The sequence below is a fragment of the Rhinopithecus bieti genome, unplaced genomic scaffold (genome assembly GCF_001698545.2).
Source record: "Rhinopithecus bieti isolate Rb0 unplaced genomic scaffold, ASM169854v2 scaffold_57243, whole genome shotgun sequence".
Classification (NCBI taxonomy): Eukaryota; Metazoa; Chordata; class Mammalia; order Primates; family Cercopithecidae; genus Rhinopithecus; species Rhinopithecus bieti.
Genome location: NW_016822477.1, coordinates 163,584 through 181,758, shown reverse-complemented (window position 1 = coordinate 181,758; position 18,175 = coordinate 163,584). Strand labels below are relative to the sequence as shown.

Here is an 18,175-nt window from a genome sequence, read left to right as displayed (position 1 = left end):
AAAAAAAAAAAAAAAAAAAAAAATTATATCTTCAGGCTGCGTGCAGTGGCTTGTGCCTGTAACCCTAGCACTTTGGGACACTGAGGCAGGCAGATCACTTGAGGCCAGGAGTTCAAGACCAGCCTGGCCAACGTGGCGAAGTCCTGTCTCTACTAAAAATACAAAACTTACCTCAGCGTGGAGGCGCATGCCTGTAATCCCAGCTACTCAGGAGGCTGAGGCACGAGAATTGCTTGAACTTGGGAGGCAGAGGTTGCAATGAGCTGAGGTTGTACCAATTCACTCCAGCCTGGGTGACAGAGTGAGATTCTGTCTCAAAACAAACAAACAGAAATCCTCACTTAAAGGCACTTGTTTAACCTGGTATACTGAGAAAAATTGGGGAAAATTAAAATGCCATTACTTTTATTACACTTATGATAATGATTTTTTTAGAATATGTTTTAAATATATATATTTTTTTACCCTGGCTGCAGACTTATTAGGTCATTGTATATTTGCTGCCAAAATGAGCTCTGTTAGGTCATTGAATTTGTGTAAAATGACCACCATATAACTTAACTGGTAGTAGTCCCAGCTACGTGGAAAGCTGAGGCAGGAGAATCGTTTGAACCCAGGAGGTGGAGATTATAGTGAGCAGAGATTGCACCACTGCTTTCCAGCCTGGCGACTGAGCGAGACTCTAAAAATAAATAAATAAAACATAAATAAAACACAAAAGTCATAAATGATTCTATTATTTTCTTAAACAGGCTTGCTGTAACTGTGTGAATATTAATACATCTATTTATTAAAGTTTGTTTCAGGGAGAAACCTTGGGTTTTAAATTCAAATAGCAAATAACCATAAAGTGGAATAATATGTACCTGAATGAGTCTAGTTGACCTTACTGCATTATCAAACTTGACTAGCTAAAGGAAACTTTTTTTTTTTTTTGAGTATCAAAGCTCATTCACAAACCAGTCAGTCAAATCACACTTACTTTATAAGTTAAAAATAGTGTAGACTATATTGGAATACCTATTTCATGTCATGATTTGACCAAATACGTTTTTTAACTATGTTAATGAATAACATATGCTGAATCTATAAATAACTCATATGAAAGTTTTATCTGTGGTTTTTATTCTTGAAAAAATTTGGTAATCTTGGTTCACGTTTCAGTTATACTTGTTTAAAAGAACCACAGTCCAGGCACGGTGGCTCATGCCTGTAATCCCAGCATTTTGGGAGGCCGAGGCAGGTGGATCACCTGAGGTCAGGAGTTTGAGGCCAGCCTGGCCAACATGGCGAAATCCCGTCTCTACTAAAAATACAAAAATTAGTCAGGTGTAGTGGCACAGGCCTGTAATCCCAGCTACTCGGGAGGCTAAAGCAGGAGAATTGCTTGAACCCAGGAGATGGAGGTTGTAATGAGCTGAGATCCCACCACTGTACTCCAGCCTGCGTGATGGGGCTCTGTACTGCAGTTGCTGTTCTCTTTGTTCTCCTGGGACTCTCCCTCAAGGACTATGCATTCTTTTTTTTTTTTTTTCTTTGAGATAGAGTCTTGCTCTGTTGCCCAGGCTGAAGTGCAGTGGCACGATCTCAGCTCACTGCAACCTCCGCCCCTTGGGTTCAAGCAGTTCTCCTGCCTCAGCCTCCCGAGTAACTGGGATTACAGGCACACGCCACCATGCCTGGCTATTTTTTGTATTTTTAGTAGAGATGGGGTTTCGCTTTCGCCTTGTTGGCTAGACTGGTCTCCAACTCCTGACCTAAAGTGATCTGCCAGCCTCCGCCTCCCAAAGTGCTGGGATTATAGGTGTAAGCCACCACGCCAGGTTGAGGACTATGTATTTTTTGATATTACATGTGATACGGAAGAGGTGAGGTCACTGTATTGTCATTACTCATCCCCATTCTACCATGTACTAGAATTCAGTCTTACTTAGTCGTATATGTGACAGGAAGCCAGAAAGTTTCCCCAACCAATATTTAGAATTATCCACATTTCATGCCTTATAGCAATTCCCCCTAGTAATTTTTGTCATGGGTGAGGACTGTGACTTTCACTTGTTACTGTGGCATTGTCAGCCAGATCATGTTTAGAAAAGAAGACATATGTAAATTGAGGATCTGGGATTGAATTCCCTTAAAATATCCATGACTGTGTACTTTCTGGATACTGTTTGTGGCTATAAAACACACTTATCCCAGTTTAAAACCACTACGGTTTAGATTAAGGTTATTGAATTGTCTTAGTTTTCTACTTTCAAGACATGGTTATAGATTGCTTCTGGGTAGAGCAATTGTGGATGAGTCTTGAGTGTTACCTGTCTGTAGATCCACTGATGCAAGTTTTCTCTTTTTAAGCAAGGAGGTGGCTATTATTTTGCCTGGCACTTAACAGTGAACTGGGCCTGCCCTATGATGGGGATTTAAGGTGGATGTATCATAAAAGTAGAAGTGAGAAGACAAACAAGTTTCCCAGTATCTCAGGTGGAGTAAAAAATGTAGACCAGGAATCAGATATTACTCTAAGAACTTCGTAAGATTTGTATACTCCCCCACCTTGTTTTTTGTTTTGTTTTGTTTTGTTTTGTTTTGTAGAAACAGAGCCTCACTGTGTTGCCTAGGCTGGTCCTGAATCTCTGGGCTCAAGCAATTCTGCCTTGGACTCCCCAATTACTAGGATTACAGGCACGAACCACCATGCCCGACTCATTAATTTTTTGTTATAAGTCCTTGTTTCTCCATAGTTATTATCAATAAGACACCAAAAATTAGAAGCCTATATGTAAGCCTGCAAGAACAATAAAGGGTGGGGAATTTAAGTGGATTACCTTGTCCCATATCCTAGCCAGGCATAGAGGAAGAGAGAAATTTCAAATGACAGAAAGTGGGTGGGTTACACAGGTGCTTCAACAGGTAAAGTATTATTTATTAAGCTGATCTCGGTTCACTGCAACCTCAGCCTCCCGAGTAGCTGAGATTACAGGTGCTCGCCACCACACCTGGCTAATTTTTTTGTATTTTTAGTAGAGACAGGGTTTCACCATGTTGGCTAGGCTGGTCTCAAACTCCTGACCCCAGGTGATCTGCCTGGCACCTATAGATAGGTATCTTTTTGTTGTTTGTGTTTTTTTGTTTGTTTCCCACATTTTTATTTTGAACAACTGCAAATTAATAGCAAAGTTACAGCAGTTTCCTCCTGGTTCAGAATCCACTCAGGGTCATGTGTGGTATTTAGTTGCTCTTTTTAGTTTCCTTTAAAACAGAACAGTTCCTCAGCCTTTTGTGTGTGTCGTAACAATGTCACTTTTCAAAAGTTAAGGCTAGTTGTTTGCGGAATGACCCTTAACTTGAATTTGATTGTTTTTTCATGATTAGATTCAGGTTAGACAGTTTTGTCAGCAATACTGCATAAACAATGTGTCTTTTTCAGTACATCACACCATAAGTCAATAAATAATGCAAAATATTTAGAAGAATTGGACTCTGAAGAAATTATATAAATAACTGTTTTTCTTATTTTCTTTTCATATATGAACAAGAGTGATACATGATAAATCTGAATGAGCTATAAATAACTTTAAAAATATGCATAAAGTAAATATTCTGGGCTGGACATGGTGGCTCACACCTATAATCCCAGCACTTTGGGAGGCCAAGACGGGTGGATCACCTGAAGTCAGGAGTTCAAGACCAGCCAGGCCAACATGGTGAAACCCCGTCGCTACTAAAAATACAAAAATTAGTCAGGTGTGGTGGTGGGCACCTGTATTCCCAACTACTCAGGAGGATGAGGCAGGAGAATCGCTTTAACCTGGGAGGGGAAGGTTGCAGTGAGCCGATATCGTGCCACTGCACTCCAGCCTGGATGATAAGAGCTAAACTCTGTCTCCAAAAAAATTAAGTAAATAAATATTCCATGTGATAAGGTATTATGCCATTGCTTAATTGGCAGCATTTTTTCTTTTTTAGTGGTATGTAAAATAATGTTACTTATAATAAACAACATTTTAGAGCAATTAAATGTAAATTCTTTCTATTTACTTTGCTACCATTCTATTACAGATCGTTAACACTTTGCCCCTTGTATTCATTCAGCAAATATTGTGGTACTAAGAATACAACTATGAACAAAAAACATGGTGTGGTCTCTGTACTAGTTTCCTATGAATGCTGTAAGAAACTACCACAAACTTAGTGGCTTTAAACAACACAAATTAGACCGGGCACCATGGCTCATGCCTGTAATCCCAGCACTTTGGGAGGCTAAGGTGGGAAGATTACTTAAGGTCAGGAGTTTGAGACCAGCCTGGGCAACAGGAAAACTTTGTCTCTACAAAAAAAATGTAAACACACACACAACAACAACACAAAGTTACTGTTTGACAATTCTGGAGGTCAGAAGTCTGAAATAGACTTCACTGGGTTGAAGTCAAAGTGTTGGCAGGGTTGTGCTTCCTCTGGAACTTCTAGGGCAGAATCCATTTCCTTGTTTTTTCCACCTTCTAGAGGCTGCCTACATTCCTTAGCTCATGGGCCTATAGCTCCATCTTGAAAGCCAGTAGTGTAGCATCTTCAAATCTGTCTGACTAGCTTGCCTTCCTTTTTCACTTATAAGGAACCTCATGATGATTACTTTAGGCCTACCCAGATAATTCAGGATAAGCTCCCTATCTCAAGATCCTTGACTTAATCACATCTGCAGAGTCCCCTTTACCATGTACAGTAACACTTTCATAGCTTCTGGTAATTAATAAGGTCTTGGACATCTTTGGTGGGCAATTATTATGCCTGCTACAGTCCCTGTCTTCATGGAACTTAAGTTCTAGAAAATCAAGTAGGCAATTACTATAGAATCTGCAAAAAGTACTCAGAAGAAGACAGAGAAAGAGAAATAAGATGAGAACAAAGAAATAATTGGATTGCAGAAGCTAAGGGAATGCTGTTAAGAGAGACAGCACCCACTGGGTTTTACAGTAAGTATCATTGGTCATGCTGGCAAGAGAAATCTCAAAATAGTGTGGTAATGGAGTGGGAATACATACTGAAGTGTATTAAAGAGTGAAAAGGGAGCTGAGAGCTGGGCGCAGTGGCTCACGCTTGTAATCCCAGCACTTTGGGAGGCCGAGGTGGGTTGATCACCTGAGGTCGGGAGTTCAAGACCAACCTGACCAACATGAAGAAACCCCATCTCTACTAAAAATACAAAATTAGCCGGGGTTGTGGTGCATGCCTGTAATCCCAGCTACTTGGGAGGCTGAGGCAGGAGAATCACTTGAACCTGGGAGGCAGAGGTTGTGGTGAGCTGAGATCGCACCATTGCACTCCAGCCTGGGCAAAAAGAACGAAACTCTGTTTCAAAAAATAAAAAAAATAAAAAAAAAAAGAAAAGAAAAGGGAGCTGAGAAAGTAGAAATAGTGATTGTAGGCATACCTTTCAAAACACTCGACTGGGAACAAGAGACAAAGTTAGCATTGCAGTTTTTTGTTGTTGTTGTTTTGTTTTGTTTTGAGACGGAGTCTCGCTCTGTCACCGGGTCTGGAGTGCAGTGGTGCCATCTCGGCTTACTGTAGGCTCTGCCTCCCGGGTTCATGCCACTCTCCTGCCTCAGGCTCCCGAGTAGCTAGAACTACAAGTACCCGCCAGCACACCTGGTTAATTTTTTGTATTTTTAGTAGAGACAGGGTTTCACCATGTTAGCCAGGCTGGTCTTGAACTCCTGACCTCGTGATCCGCCCGTCTCGGCCTCCCAAAGTGCTGGGATTACAGGCTTGAGCCACCGCGCCTGGCCCATTGCAGTTATTCTTAATGGTCTCACTGTGTAAGTCCATTATACAAATCTCTTCCAGAAGTAAGTGTTTGATAACTTTTTTTTTTTTTTGATTAAAGAAATGTATGGGCTGGGTGGGTGTGGTGGTAAACACCCATAGTCTCAGCTACTCAGGAGGCTGAGGCAGGAGAATAGCTTGAGCTGGGAGGCAGAGGTTGCAGTGAGATGATATGCCACTGCATTCCAGCCTAGGTGACTAAGTGAGACCCTGCTTCAGAAAAAATAAACCAAAAAAAAAGGAGAAGTGTATGATAGCTGCCAATAACTCACAAGCAAGAAGCAAACATCTATATAGCTTAGCCTTTTACTCAAGGTTTTTCACAACATAAACACATCCTACCTTCTCTAAATGCCTTTCCTTATTCCAGCTGAGCTGGTCCTATTGTTCCCATTTCTATGTCTTAGTTCATGCTTCTTTTCCATTTTAGGTTTTTTACTATTTCTGTCTCTTGCTTTTCCAGGACTCCAGGCTCATTATCTCAACCCCCACAATGTCTCCTTTCTTGGTATTTCAGCAGCACTTCTCATAGATCTCTTTTATTTTGAGTTCTTCATTTTTTACTCAGATGTGTTATAACAATGAAAATAATCACCTGATTTTTATTAAATTTTGTGATTCTGTACTCTATTTTGAAAGAATTCAGACTGAGAGGAAATGAAAACTAGGTAATACACTGAAATAGCCTTTTGTAGCAGTAAAATCTGAACTTTTTTCTTTTTTCAAAATTCTTCCTAATGTTGAAAAACCACACCATATGAACAAGAAATTAGGGAGATTTCATAATCGTTAGGGGCTTTCTGTATTTACCTTTGCTGGGAAGGAAAAAAGAAATCTTGGTTAATTCTACTTTGTAATGTCACTGTAATTTTTCAGGAGTACAATAAAATATATAGATTTATTATTGTAAGTCCATTTTAACTAATTTCTTCTCCCTTTGAAGGTCCAAGGGATGTCCTTCATTGCAGCAGTGCTCATTCTCAATTTGGAAGAGGCAGATGCCTTTATTGCATTTGCCAATCTCCTGAATAAGCCATGCCAGTTGGCCTTTTTTCGTGTGGATCACAGCATGGTATGAATGGATCATGTTTTCCTTTGTTTCTGTAGTTTTAATACCCTCTTAGAGTGAAAAACAGTAATTGAAAGGCCACGATAATCTCATCCATTGTAAACTTATTATATTATAGTTTATGAATGAATGTTTGCTGAGAAGACTCAGAAAAAGATGAGATTCTTAATGAGCAAGATTCCCTGTTAATGTTTAAGCATTTAATTTCCTTATTTCTAGACTATATACTTTCATAATTTTGTTGATTTTTTAATCTTTAGATGTTGAAATATTTTGCAACATTTGAAGTATTCTTTGAAGAAAATCTCTCCAAATTATTTCTTCACTTCAAATCTTATAGTCTTACACCAGATATATACTTGATAGACTGGTAAGTCATAACATACATAATATATAATAATGAAAAGGATATAAAGTATAACTTTTTATGTGTTTTAGAAACTAGAGTAAATCTCATGTGCAGGATTTTACATATAAAGATCTTTCTTTTACAAATTGAGAAACTTCCAAATTTTTGTGGGGACGCATTTGATTAAGAGCATGGACTTGGCTGGGTGTGGTGGCTCACGCCTGTAATCCCTGCACTTTGGGAAGCCGAGGTGGGTGGAGCACCTGAGGTCAGGAATTCAAGACCAGCCTGTCTAACATGGCAAAACCCCGTCTCTACCAAATATACAAAAACTTAGTCTCAGCCAGGCATGGTGGCTCACACCTGTAATCCTAGAACTTTGGCGGGCGGATCACAAGGTCAGGAGTTCGAGACCAGCCTGACTAACATGGTGAAACCCTGTCTCTACTAAAAATACAAAAATTAGCCAGGCATAGTGGCATGCACCTGTAATCCCAGCTACTTGAGAGGCTGAGGCAAGAGAATCGCTTGAACCAGGAGGTGGGAGGTTGCAGTGAGCCAAGATTGCGCCCCTGCACTCCAACCTGCTGACAGATCGAGACTCCGTCTCAAAAAAAAAAAAAACAAAAACCCGTAGCTGGGTGGTGTAGTCACAGTAGGCTGTAGCAGGAGAATTGTTTGAACCTGACAGACAGATGTTGCAGTGAACCGAGATCACGCCACTACACTGCAGCCTGGACAACAGAGCGAAACTCCATCTCAAAAAAAAAAAAAAAAAAAGAGCATGGACTCTGGGTTGAAATCAGAATCTCTCAGTTTGTGTTTCAGTTTTTTGTCTATAAATTGGGAGTAATACTATCTTTATCTTGAGTTGTAGCGAGGGTGTTTTACATGGATTATCTTATTCAATGCCTAGCACATACTAAGCTCTCAGAGTTAGTTGCTATTTATTTTATTTTTAACACACAGGGGCTTATGATAGTTATAATAGTGTTTGTTTACTAAGGGCTTCATATTGTTTCTTTTATTTCAAGGCTTTGTCCAGCTTTTTTTCCCCAAGATGACACCAGTTTGAATTTTAAATTTGATCTTCCTTACTTGTATATTGTCTGAAAATTTTAAAAAACTGTAATAAATGTAAATACAATAATACCTTCTCCAAGTTACACATATGAAAAGCTCAGATTTTTTCTGTTCCACACACAATTTTACTTCCTAGACTTTCTCTAGCTTAAGGAAAAAAAAAAAAAAGGCCAAGTGCAGTGGCTGACACCTGTAGTCCTAGCACTTTGGGAGGCCAAGGCAGGAGGATTGCTGGAGGCCAGAAGTTTGAGACCAGCCTGGGCACCACAGCAAGACCCCATCTCTACAAAAAATTAAAAAAAAATTAGCCAGACATAGTTGTGCATTCCTGTAGTCCCAGCTACTCAGGAAGCTGAGGTGGGAGGATTGCTTGAGCCCAGGAATTTAAGGTTACAGTGAGCTGTGATTGTACCACTGTCCTCCAACCTGGGTGACAGAACGAGATCCTGTCTATTAAAAAAAAAAGTTATATATGTTGCCAAATCATGTATACTGCAGACAGGATCACCATTTTATTACTTGCGTTTAAAGTTCAAAGTTTTGTAGACTTTTCGTTTGTCATATTAAGACTAATGATATTAATGGTGTTCCTAATAGGCATACAGCTCTCCTACAACCTATAATTCAGGCACCAATGTTTCTTCCATTTTTTACTTCCACCATCTTTAACAAGGCGTTTCCAGGGTTTTCACAGAAGGGGAGAGAACAAGGAGACTCACAAGGGAGATTTTGGGAAGCTAAGCCTAGAAGTATTACGCATCTCCTCCTCTCACATTCCACTGACCAGGACTCAATCATGTGGCCACAACTAACTGCAAGTGAAGATGCAAAATGTGGTTTAGCTGTTTCCCAGAAAGAAAAAGAAATGGTGTGATAAACAGCCAGTTTCTACCACACATACTTTTTTTCTGTTTAATCATAGCAACCACTTAAGATATGTACTGTAATTTATACCACTTACTGACGGGGAACCTAAAATTTTGTTTTTTATTTTTTTTCTTTCATTAAAAAATTTATTTATTTATTTATTTTATTTTTTGATACAGAGTCTCGTTCTGTTGCCTGGGTTGGAGTGCAGTGGCGCAATCACAGCTCCTCCCACCTGGAACTTCTGGGCTCAAGCATTCCTCCCACCTCAGCCTCCTGAGTAGTGGGATTACAGGTGTGCATCACCATGACTGGATAATTGATACTGAAATTCTGATAGGCTTGGGTACCATACCTGATATTTCACAGTTAATAAATGGCAGAATGGAAACTAAAACCTCAGCAGTCCAGTCCCAGAAACCATATTCTTTATAAAGTTAACTATAACATGACCAGTACTCATTTTACTGAAGAAGAATATTTATGGTTTTTTTTTACTTATAAGAGAGGTGGGATTTTAGAACTGAAAGTAATCCAAACTCATTATTTTAGAGCTGAAGAAATTGAGATGCGGAAGTAGAATGTCATAGCGAAGGTCAAATCATTGCTGTTTAAGTGTTATACAATATAAAGAAACAGTTTTTAAAGAAAATATAATGGCTGGACATGGTGGCTCATGCCTGTAATCCTCACACTTTGGGAAGCCAAGGCGGGCAGATCACCTGAGCTCAGGAGTTTCAGACCAGCCTGGCCAACATGGTGACACCCTGTCTCTACTAAAAATACAAAAATTAGCTGGATGTGGTGGCCCACACCTGTAGTCCCAGCCACTCGGGAGGCTGAGGCATAAGAATTGCTTGAACCCGGGAGGCTGAGGTTGCAGTGAGCCAGGATCACGCCACTGCACTCCAGCCTGGGCTACAGAGCAAGACTCCGTCTCAAACAAACAAACAAACAGAAAAACAAAAAACATAATTGCAACAAGGTAACAATGTATATTGCATTTTCTAAAAGTTAATTTCTTAAGCTATGTGGTTTAATGGAATTAAAATAAGATTTCTTTTTCTTTTCATTCTTTTGAATTAAAAAAATTTTTTTTGGCCGGGCGCGGTGGCTCAAGCCTGTAATCCCAGCACTTTGGGAGGCCGAGACGGGCGTATCACGAGGTCAGGAGATCGAGACCATCCTGGCTAACCCGGTGAAACCCCGTCTCTACTAAAAAATACAAAAAACTAGCCGGGCGACGTGGCGGGCGCCTGTAGTCCCAGCTACTCGGGAGGCTGAGGCAGGAGAATGGTGTAAACCCAGGAGACGGAGCTTGCAGTGAGCTGAGATCCAGCCACTGCACTCCAGCCTGGGCGACAGAGCGAGACTCCGTCTCAAAAAAAAAAAAAAAAAAAATTTTTTTTTTAGTTGACGCATAATAATTGTACATATCCATGGGGTACATACTGATGTTTCTGTACATATAATGTATAGTGATGAGATCAGGGTAATTAGCATATCCATCATCTCAAACATTTATCATTTCTTTGTGTTGGGAACATTCAGTATAGTTGTCCTATTTGAAACTGTATGTTATTGTTAACTACAGTTACCCTACAGTGCTATAGAACACTAGAACTTATTCCTTCTATCTGGCTGTAATTTTGTATATTTTAACAAATTTCACCCTATCTCTTCCTTCTCTCCACCCTTCCCAGCCTCTAGTATCCTCTGTTCTACTTTTTACGTTTATGAGATCAGCTGGCCAATGCTATGGCTCATGCTCATAATCCTAGCACTTTGGGAGGCTGCAGCAGGCTGACTGCTTGAGCTCAGGAGTTTGAGACCAGCCTAGGCGAGATGGTGAAACCCTGTCTCTACAAAAAATACAAAAATTAGCTGTATGGTGCATGGTGGCATATGCCTGTAGTCTCAGCTACTTGGGAGGCTGAGGTGGGAGGATGGCTTGAACTTAGGAGGCTCAAGTGAGCTGACATTGCACCACTACATTCCAGCCTGAGCGACAGAGTCAGACCCTGTCTCCCAGAAAAAAAAAAAAAAGGAAGAAAGAAAGAAAAGGAGAGCAACTAGCATTTTTTAGCTTCTACATATGAATGAGAACATGCAGTATTTCACTTAACATAATGTCCTCTGGTTCTATCCATGCTGCCACAAAGGACAGGATTTTATTCTTTTTTGTGGCTTAGTAGTATTCCATTGTGTGTACCACATTTTCTTTATCCAGTCATCTGTTGTTAGATACCCAGGTTGATTCCATATCTTGGCTATTGTGAATAGAGCTGCAATAAACGTGGGAGTGCAGACCTATCTTAAACACACTGATTTGAATTCCTTTGGGTATATACCCAGGAGTGTCATTGCTGGATCATATGCTCCTTCTATTTGTAGTTTTCTGAGGAACCGCCATACTGTTCTTCATAGCGGCTGTACTTTACATTCACAACAACAATGTGTAAGAGTTCCCTTTTCTTTGCCTCCTTGCCAGCATTTGTTATTTTTTGTCTTTTTGATAATAGCTGTCCTAACTGGGGTAAGAGGATAACTCATTATGCTTTTGATTTGCATTTCCCTGATGCTTTTTATGTTGAGCATTTTAAAATTATATTTGTTGGTCATTTGTGTATCTTCTTTTGAGAAATGTCTGTTCAGATCATTTGCCCATTTTTTTAGTTGGATTTTTTTTTTTTTCGTGGGATGGAGTCCCTCTCTGTTGCCCAGGCTGGAGTGCAGTGGCGCGATCTCGGCTCACTGCAACCTCCACCTTCAGGGTTCAAGTGATTCTTGTGCCTCAGCCACCCAAGTAGCTGGGACTACAGGTGTGCACCACCACATCTGGCTAATTTTTGTATTTTTAGTAGAGATGGGATTTCACCATGTTGGCCAGACTGATCTGGAACTCTTGACCTCAAGTGATCCACTGCCTCAGCTTCCCAAAATGCTGGGATTACAGGCATGAGCCATGGTGCCTGGCCTTTTTTTTTTTTTTTTTTTTGCTGTTGAGATGTTTAAGTTCCTCATATATTTTGGCTATTAATTTCCTGTCAGATGAATAGTTTGCAGATATTTTCTCCCATTCTGTGGGGGCTTTTTTTTTTTTAAATACGGTATTGATTGTTTTATTTGGTGTGCAGAAGCTTTTCAGTTTGATATAATCTGCAAATGGGAATTCGTTTGTTTTTGGTTTTGGTGCCTATACTTCTGAGATCTTACTAATAACATTTTTTCTAAGACTAATGTCCTGAAGCATTTCTCCTGTGTTTTCTTCTGATAGTTTTATAGTTTTGTGTCTGACATTTAGATATTTGATCCATCTTGAGTTGACTTTTGTATAGGGTGAGAAGTGGGGGTTTAATATCCAGTTTTTCCCCCAGCACCATTTGTTGAAGAGACTGTCCTTTCCTGAATTAGTGTTCTTGGCACCTTTGTCAAAAATCAATTGGCCAAAGACACGTGGATTAACTTCTGGGTTCTCTATTCTGTGCCATTTTTCTATGTATCTATTTTATGCCAGTACCATTCTGTTTGGGTTACTATGACTTTGCAGTATATTTTGAGGTCTGGTAGTCCAATGCTTCCACCTTTTTTTTTTTTTTCCTTAAGATTACTTTTGTTGTTTGAGGTCTTTTGAGGTTTTATATAAATTTTAGGATAGTTTTTTTTTATTTCTGTGAAAAATGTCATTGGAATTTTGATAGGGATTATATGGAATCTATAGATTATATTGGGTAGTATTGTCATTTGAACAATATTAATTCTTCCAATCTGTGAACATGGAATGTCTTTCCATTTGTTTGTATCCTCTTCAATTTTTTCAGTGTTTTCCTTGTAGAGGTCTTTCACCTCCTTGGTTAAATTTACTCCTAAGTTTACTGCTTATTATTTTTGTACCTATTATAAATGTATCCAGTTTTCTGATAGAAGAATGATGCCTTATTTAGGCACTAATGTCTTTTATCATCTTTTCTGTTGAAAATCTTTTGTTTTAACTTGGAGAGTTTGCCTTTCAAGCAATACCCAGTAGATTATAGAATGGTGAGTGAATTTTGCCAAAGAGATGGAGCAGTTGATGTTAAGACAGGTTGTTGTTAAGAATACGCATAGGTGCAGTGGCTCACACCTGTAATCCTATTACAGGTGGCTCATACCTGTAATCCCAGCACTTTGGGAGGCTGAGGCGAGTGGATTGTCTGAGGTCAGGAGTTCGAGAACAGCCTGGACAACATGGTGAAACCCTGTCTCTACTAAAAATACAAAAATTAGCCAGGCGTGGTGGCAGGCACCTGTAATCCCAGCTACTCGGGAGGCTGAGACATGAGAATCGCTTGAACCCGGGAGGCAGAGGTTGCAGTGAGCCGAGATCCTGCCACTTCACTCTAGCCTGGGAAATAGAGCAAGACTCTGTCTCAAAAAAAAAAAAAAAAAAGAAAGAATTCGCATGGTATTCAAGGGATAATTTGAGGAGGCGAGAAGAGTACAGATGACATATTTAAACTTTAATTCTTAACAATTCACAACCAGTAGGTTTCATGTAAATGGTATTAAGCTTTAAAGTAGAAAAATAAGTAATGGCATTGGTCAAATATGTCTTTTCAGATCTTCTTTTGTTTAGGATTTTTATTTTTTTAACTTTTTTGAGACAGGGTCCCACTCTATCACCCAGACTGAGTGCAGTGGCATGATCACAGCTCACTGCAGCCTCAAAATCCCAGGCTTAAGCAGTCTGCCCACCTCAGCCTCTCGAGTATCTGGGGCTGTAGGCACACCACTACACCCAACTAATTTTTGCTATTTTATAGAGATGGGGTCTCACTATGTTGCCTAGGCTGGTCTTTAACTCCTGGATGCAAGCGATCCTCCCTCATTGGCCTCCCAAAGACTGAGATTATAGGCATGAGCCACCACACCCGACTAATTTAGGCTTTTTAAAAAAATTAAGTTATTGGCGGGGTGCCGTGGCTCACACCTGTAATGCCAGCACTTTGGGAGGCTGAGGCAGGCAGATCACCTGAGGCTGGAAATTCGAGACCAGCCTGATCAACATAGAGAAACGCTGTCTCTACTAAAAATACAAAATTAGCCAGGTGTGGTGGCACATGCCTGTAATCCCAGCTACTCAGGAGGCTGAGGCAGTTGCAGTGAGCCGAGATTTCACCATTGCACTCCAGCCTGAGCAACAAGAGCGAAACTCCATAAAAAAAAAAAAAAGAAAGAAAAATTAAGTTATTTTTTAATGTATTCTCTTCCCATCCCCCAAGAGCATTAGAGTTAATCAGGGAAGGACCCAAGAAAATGGGAGAAGGGTTTTTTAATACGGGACTGAGATCCAAGTTAAAATACTAGTTCCATTAAGAAGGAAAAAAAAAAAAATCCTCCATTGTCAGTCTTGAGAAGTATGAGCATGGGGGATAGCAGGATCACAATTGATGTAGGGGACAGGAGAGAACTAATGAAGAGTAAGTACTGTGTACTAGAACCTGAGACTAGGCACTCCTCATTTTGAACAGTGAGTATAGTCTCTGTACTATCAAAAGTGGTTTTTGTCATATAATTAAATATGTGTTTGTAATTTAAGAAGTAGGGATGGACTTTTGTTTCATGTCTCTGTTGAGTTTATTATATACAAATCCCAGAGACATTTTTGTGGGATAGGAATAAATAAGTGACAGTGTAAAAGGACTTTTTAAAAAATTATTTTGTGAGGAAGTTTTAGTTCCCTTCCTCAAATCCCATCAGCACTACCTCAAATAAACACACAATCAGTGTAAACAATTGTGCCCTTTCTTTACCAAGGCAACTTCAAGACAAGTCCTGTAATAGTTACTCTCCTCACTTCCCCAACCAGAATGCCTCCCAAAGAACCACTGGATAAAGAATTACATGGTCAGACATTGTCAGAAAGGTTGGGAAAAACCATTTTGGTGGTTCTATTGGAAGGTATACATGCTTCAAAAGAAGTAGTAAATAAAGCTGGGTGGAGGGAAAAAGACAAAACAAAACAATAGATGTTTGTGCAAGGGAAAGAGAAAAGAGAGAAGTCAGATTTTGGGTTTATATTAGGTGACTAAAAGATGATATTTGGGTTCTTCATACAATAATAATAACTAATTTTTATTTAGCATTTCTTACATGCCAAACACTGATGTAAACACTTTTACATTTATTAACTACTATAATTTTAAAAACAATCCTGAGAGGTAGATAGTTTTCTTATAATTTACTAATGAAGAAACTGAGGCATAGTAAAGACAACTATCCTGCTCAAGGTAACACAACTAATAAGTGGCAAATTCAAGATTCAAATTCAGGCATTCTGATTTCAGAGCTCATACCCTTAACTACCAGACTATTCTACCACTCTAGTAGATATTAGGCCTTTCCCCTACATAAGGTTGTAAATTCACATACTTTTGTTATTTATTATTTAATTTCCCACTACTCAAGTTTGAGGGAGGAAGGCTATTTTATTTTATTTATTTTTTTGAGACAGGTCTCACTCTGTCGCCAGGCTGGAGTGCAGTGGCACAATCTCGGCTCGCTGCAACCTCTGCCTCCCGGGTTCAAGCGATTTTCCCACCTCAGCCTCCCACGTAGCTGGGACTACAGGCGTGTGCCACCATGCCCAGCTAATTTTTGTATTTTTAGTAGAGATGGGGTTTCACCATGTTGGCCAGGATGGGAAAGCCGTATTTTATTTGCCTTTTTATCCCTAATAAACACTGTTCTTTTTTTATAGAGATGCTTACTGAGTAAATGAATCAATGAATGAAAAATTTCAGTGACTATTTTTCCCTCTAATTTTAGGATCTTCACACTATATAGCAAATCACTACCACTTGATCTGGCCTGTCGAGTCTGGGATGTATTTTGCAGAGATGGGGAAGAATTTTTATTTAGGACTGGATTAGGAATCCTCCGATTATATGAAGATATTCTCCTGCAGATGGACTTTATTCATATAGCACAGTTTCTAACTAAATTGCCAGAAGATATCACATCGGAAAAGCTATTCAGTTGTATTGCAGCCATTCAGATGCAGAATAGCACCAAAAAATGGACTCAGGTAGAGTGACATTTTCCTATCTCTAATAGATGTGTTAAAGCAGTTGACTTGTAAAAAAATTATGTATTTCTTAAATGTTAGTGCTTAAAAATATGTCTTTTAAAATTAATTTTTGACTTCTAAGAAGCAAGAATTTAAATCAAATTGCCCACTTTTCAGCTATCCAAACCTAGGGCTTTATTTCATTTCATTTCATTTCATTTCATCTATTTTTTTGAGACAGAGTCTCACTCTGTCGCCCAGGTTGGAGTGCAGTGGTGCGATCTCAGCTCCGTACAATCTCCATCTCCCGGGTTCAAGCGATTCTCCTGCCTCAGCCTCCCAAGTAGCTGGGATTACAGTCACGTGCCACCATGCCCAGCTAATTTTTTGTATTTTTAGTAGAGACAGGGTTTCACCGTGTTAGCCAGGATGGTCTGGATCTCCTGACCTCGTGATCCACCCACCTCGGCCTCCCAAAGTGCTGCGATTACAGGCATGACCCACTGCTCCCGGCCGGGCTTTATTTTATTTAAGTCCAATGATATCAATTTAGTGAAGTACAACCCACCGTAGTCATTTATTTGCCAGAGTAGTTATTACTTTGGTATTTCAAATAGACAACAATTTTATTATATTAAATACCTGCTGTGTACTAGGGTTTGTAGTTGAAAGAATATATAATGTATGGTCCTGGCTTTTTAGATACTTAGTCTTATTAGGAAAGTAAAAGTATTGGCAATCTAAGTCAAGTGACATGAAAGGATAGCAGTGTCACTCAATCCATGAATAATATAAACAATTGGCATTATTAAATTCATAGTCTTATTTGTTCAGAAAATGTTAGTTACCAAATAGTAATTTCAGAATATTTGGCAATTGGTAAAAATTGGAATATAATCATATTTCATGATTAGAAAAAAATAAAGAGGATTTGAGAATGGCACACTTTCAGGGGACAGAGTTAAGTATAATAAAGCTTTTTGCCATTTATAGTTGTTTAAATCTCTTTAATCTAGGTGGTAGTTTTTGAGGATTAATCTTTATTTCATATAATTTTCAGGTCTTTGCATCTGTAATGAAGGATATTAAAGAAGGAGACAAGAACAGTAGTCCTGCTTTGAAAAGCTAGTCTTCAAAATTGACAGACTAACTGACATATAAAATGTGGTTTTTGGATAAAGGTTTTTTGTTTCCTATGTAAAAGGCGTGGAAGAAAATGTTGGAGATATCTAAAAGAATCAAGAGGTGGAAGACTGCTGATTTTACATTTTATGGCTGAAGGAAATGAAATGAGTAACTTATTGACAGTATTAAACTATTATTTTGTAGGTAGAGTCATTTTTCAAAGGAAAAGTTTAAATGGTGAGTTTATACTCCACAATTTGGAGTAAACAGTTTAATGCAATAAATTTTTAAAATAGCTTTGGAGACACTTCAAATTTTTACATCTTTTCTTTTGTAACAGTTACCACAAAGATACTCTGGAGGCTGGAGTAGGATTGTTAAATACTATTGTTAACCTCCAAAGTACTATAGTACAGACATGTTTCCAGTTCTGACCTTTTGAAGATATTATAGACCAGTAATAAACAAATTTGATTGTAAATTTAAGTCACTGAAGATGTCATTTATCTTCATTCACAAGTTGAGGCAAATTTGAGTTACCCAGGAAATGGAAATGTTGGTGGGAGATTGTTTATTGTTTGTTTAGATGTTTTTCCACAGTATCGTGTCCATTTGTTTTTTAAGGGAAATCTGTTGTCTTCCTTAAGGAATTCCTATCACTCAGAGAATTTTAGCCGTTCTGGTTCTAGTGTAACAAATTATTCATCTAATAATTTGACATTAAGAAAACTATAGGCCGGGCGCGGTGGCTCAAGCCTGTAATCCCAGCACTTTGGGAGGCCGAGACGGGCGGATCACGAGGTCAGGAGAT

General features: G+C 39.1%; 1 protein-coding gene across 1 annotated transcript in view; it reads left to right on the top strand.

Moving 5' to 3' along the window:
• TBC1D12 (TBC1 domain family member 12) overlaps positions 1 to 18,159 on the top strand; it is a 145,622-nt gene extending 127,463 nt beyond the window's left edge. Inside the window, 4 exon segments of the mRNA XM_017860965.1 lie at positions 6,767 to 6,895; positions 7,153 to 7,262; positions 15,999 to 16,257; positions 17,300 to 18,159. Of these exon segments, the coding sequence (XP_017716454.1) occupies positions 6,767 to 6,895; positions 7,153 to 7,262; positions 15,999 to 16,257; positions 17,300 to 17,368 (567 nt within the window). The 3' untranslated portion in view covers positions 17,369 to 18,159.
• Positions 18,160 to 18,175: the final 16 nt, after the last annotated feature.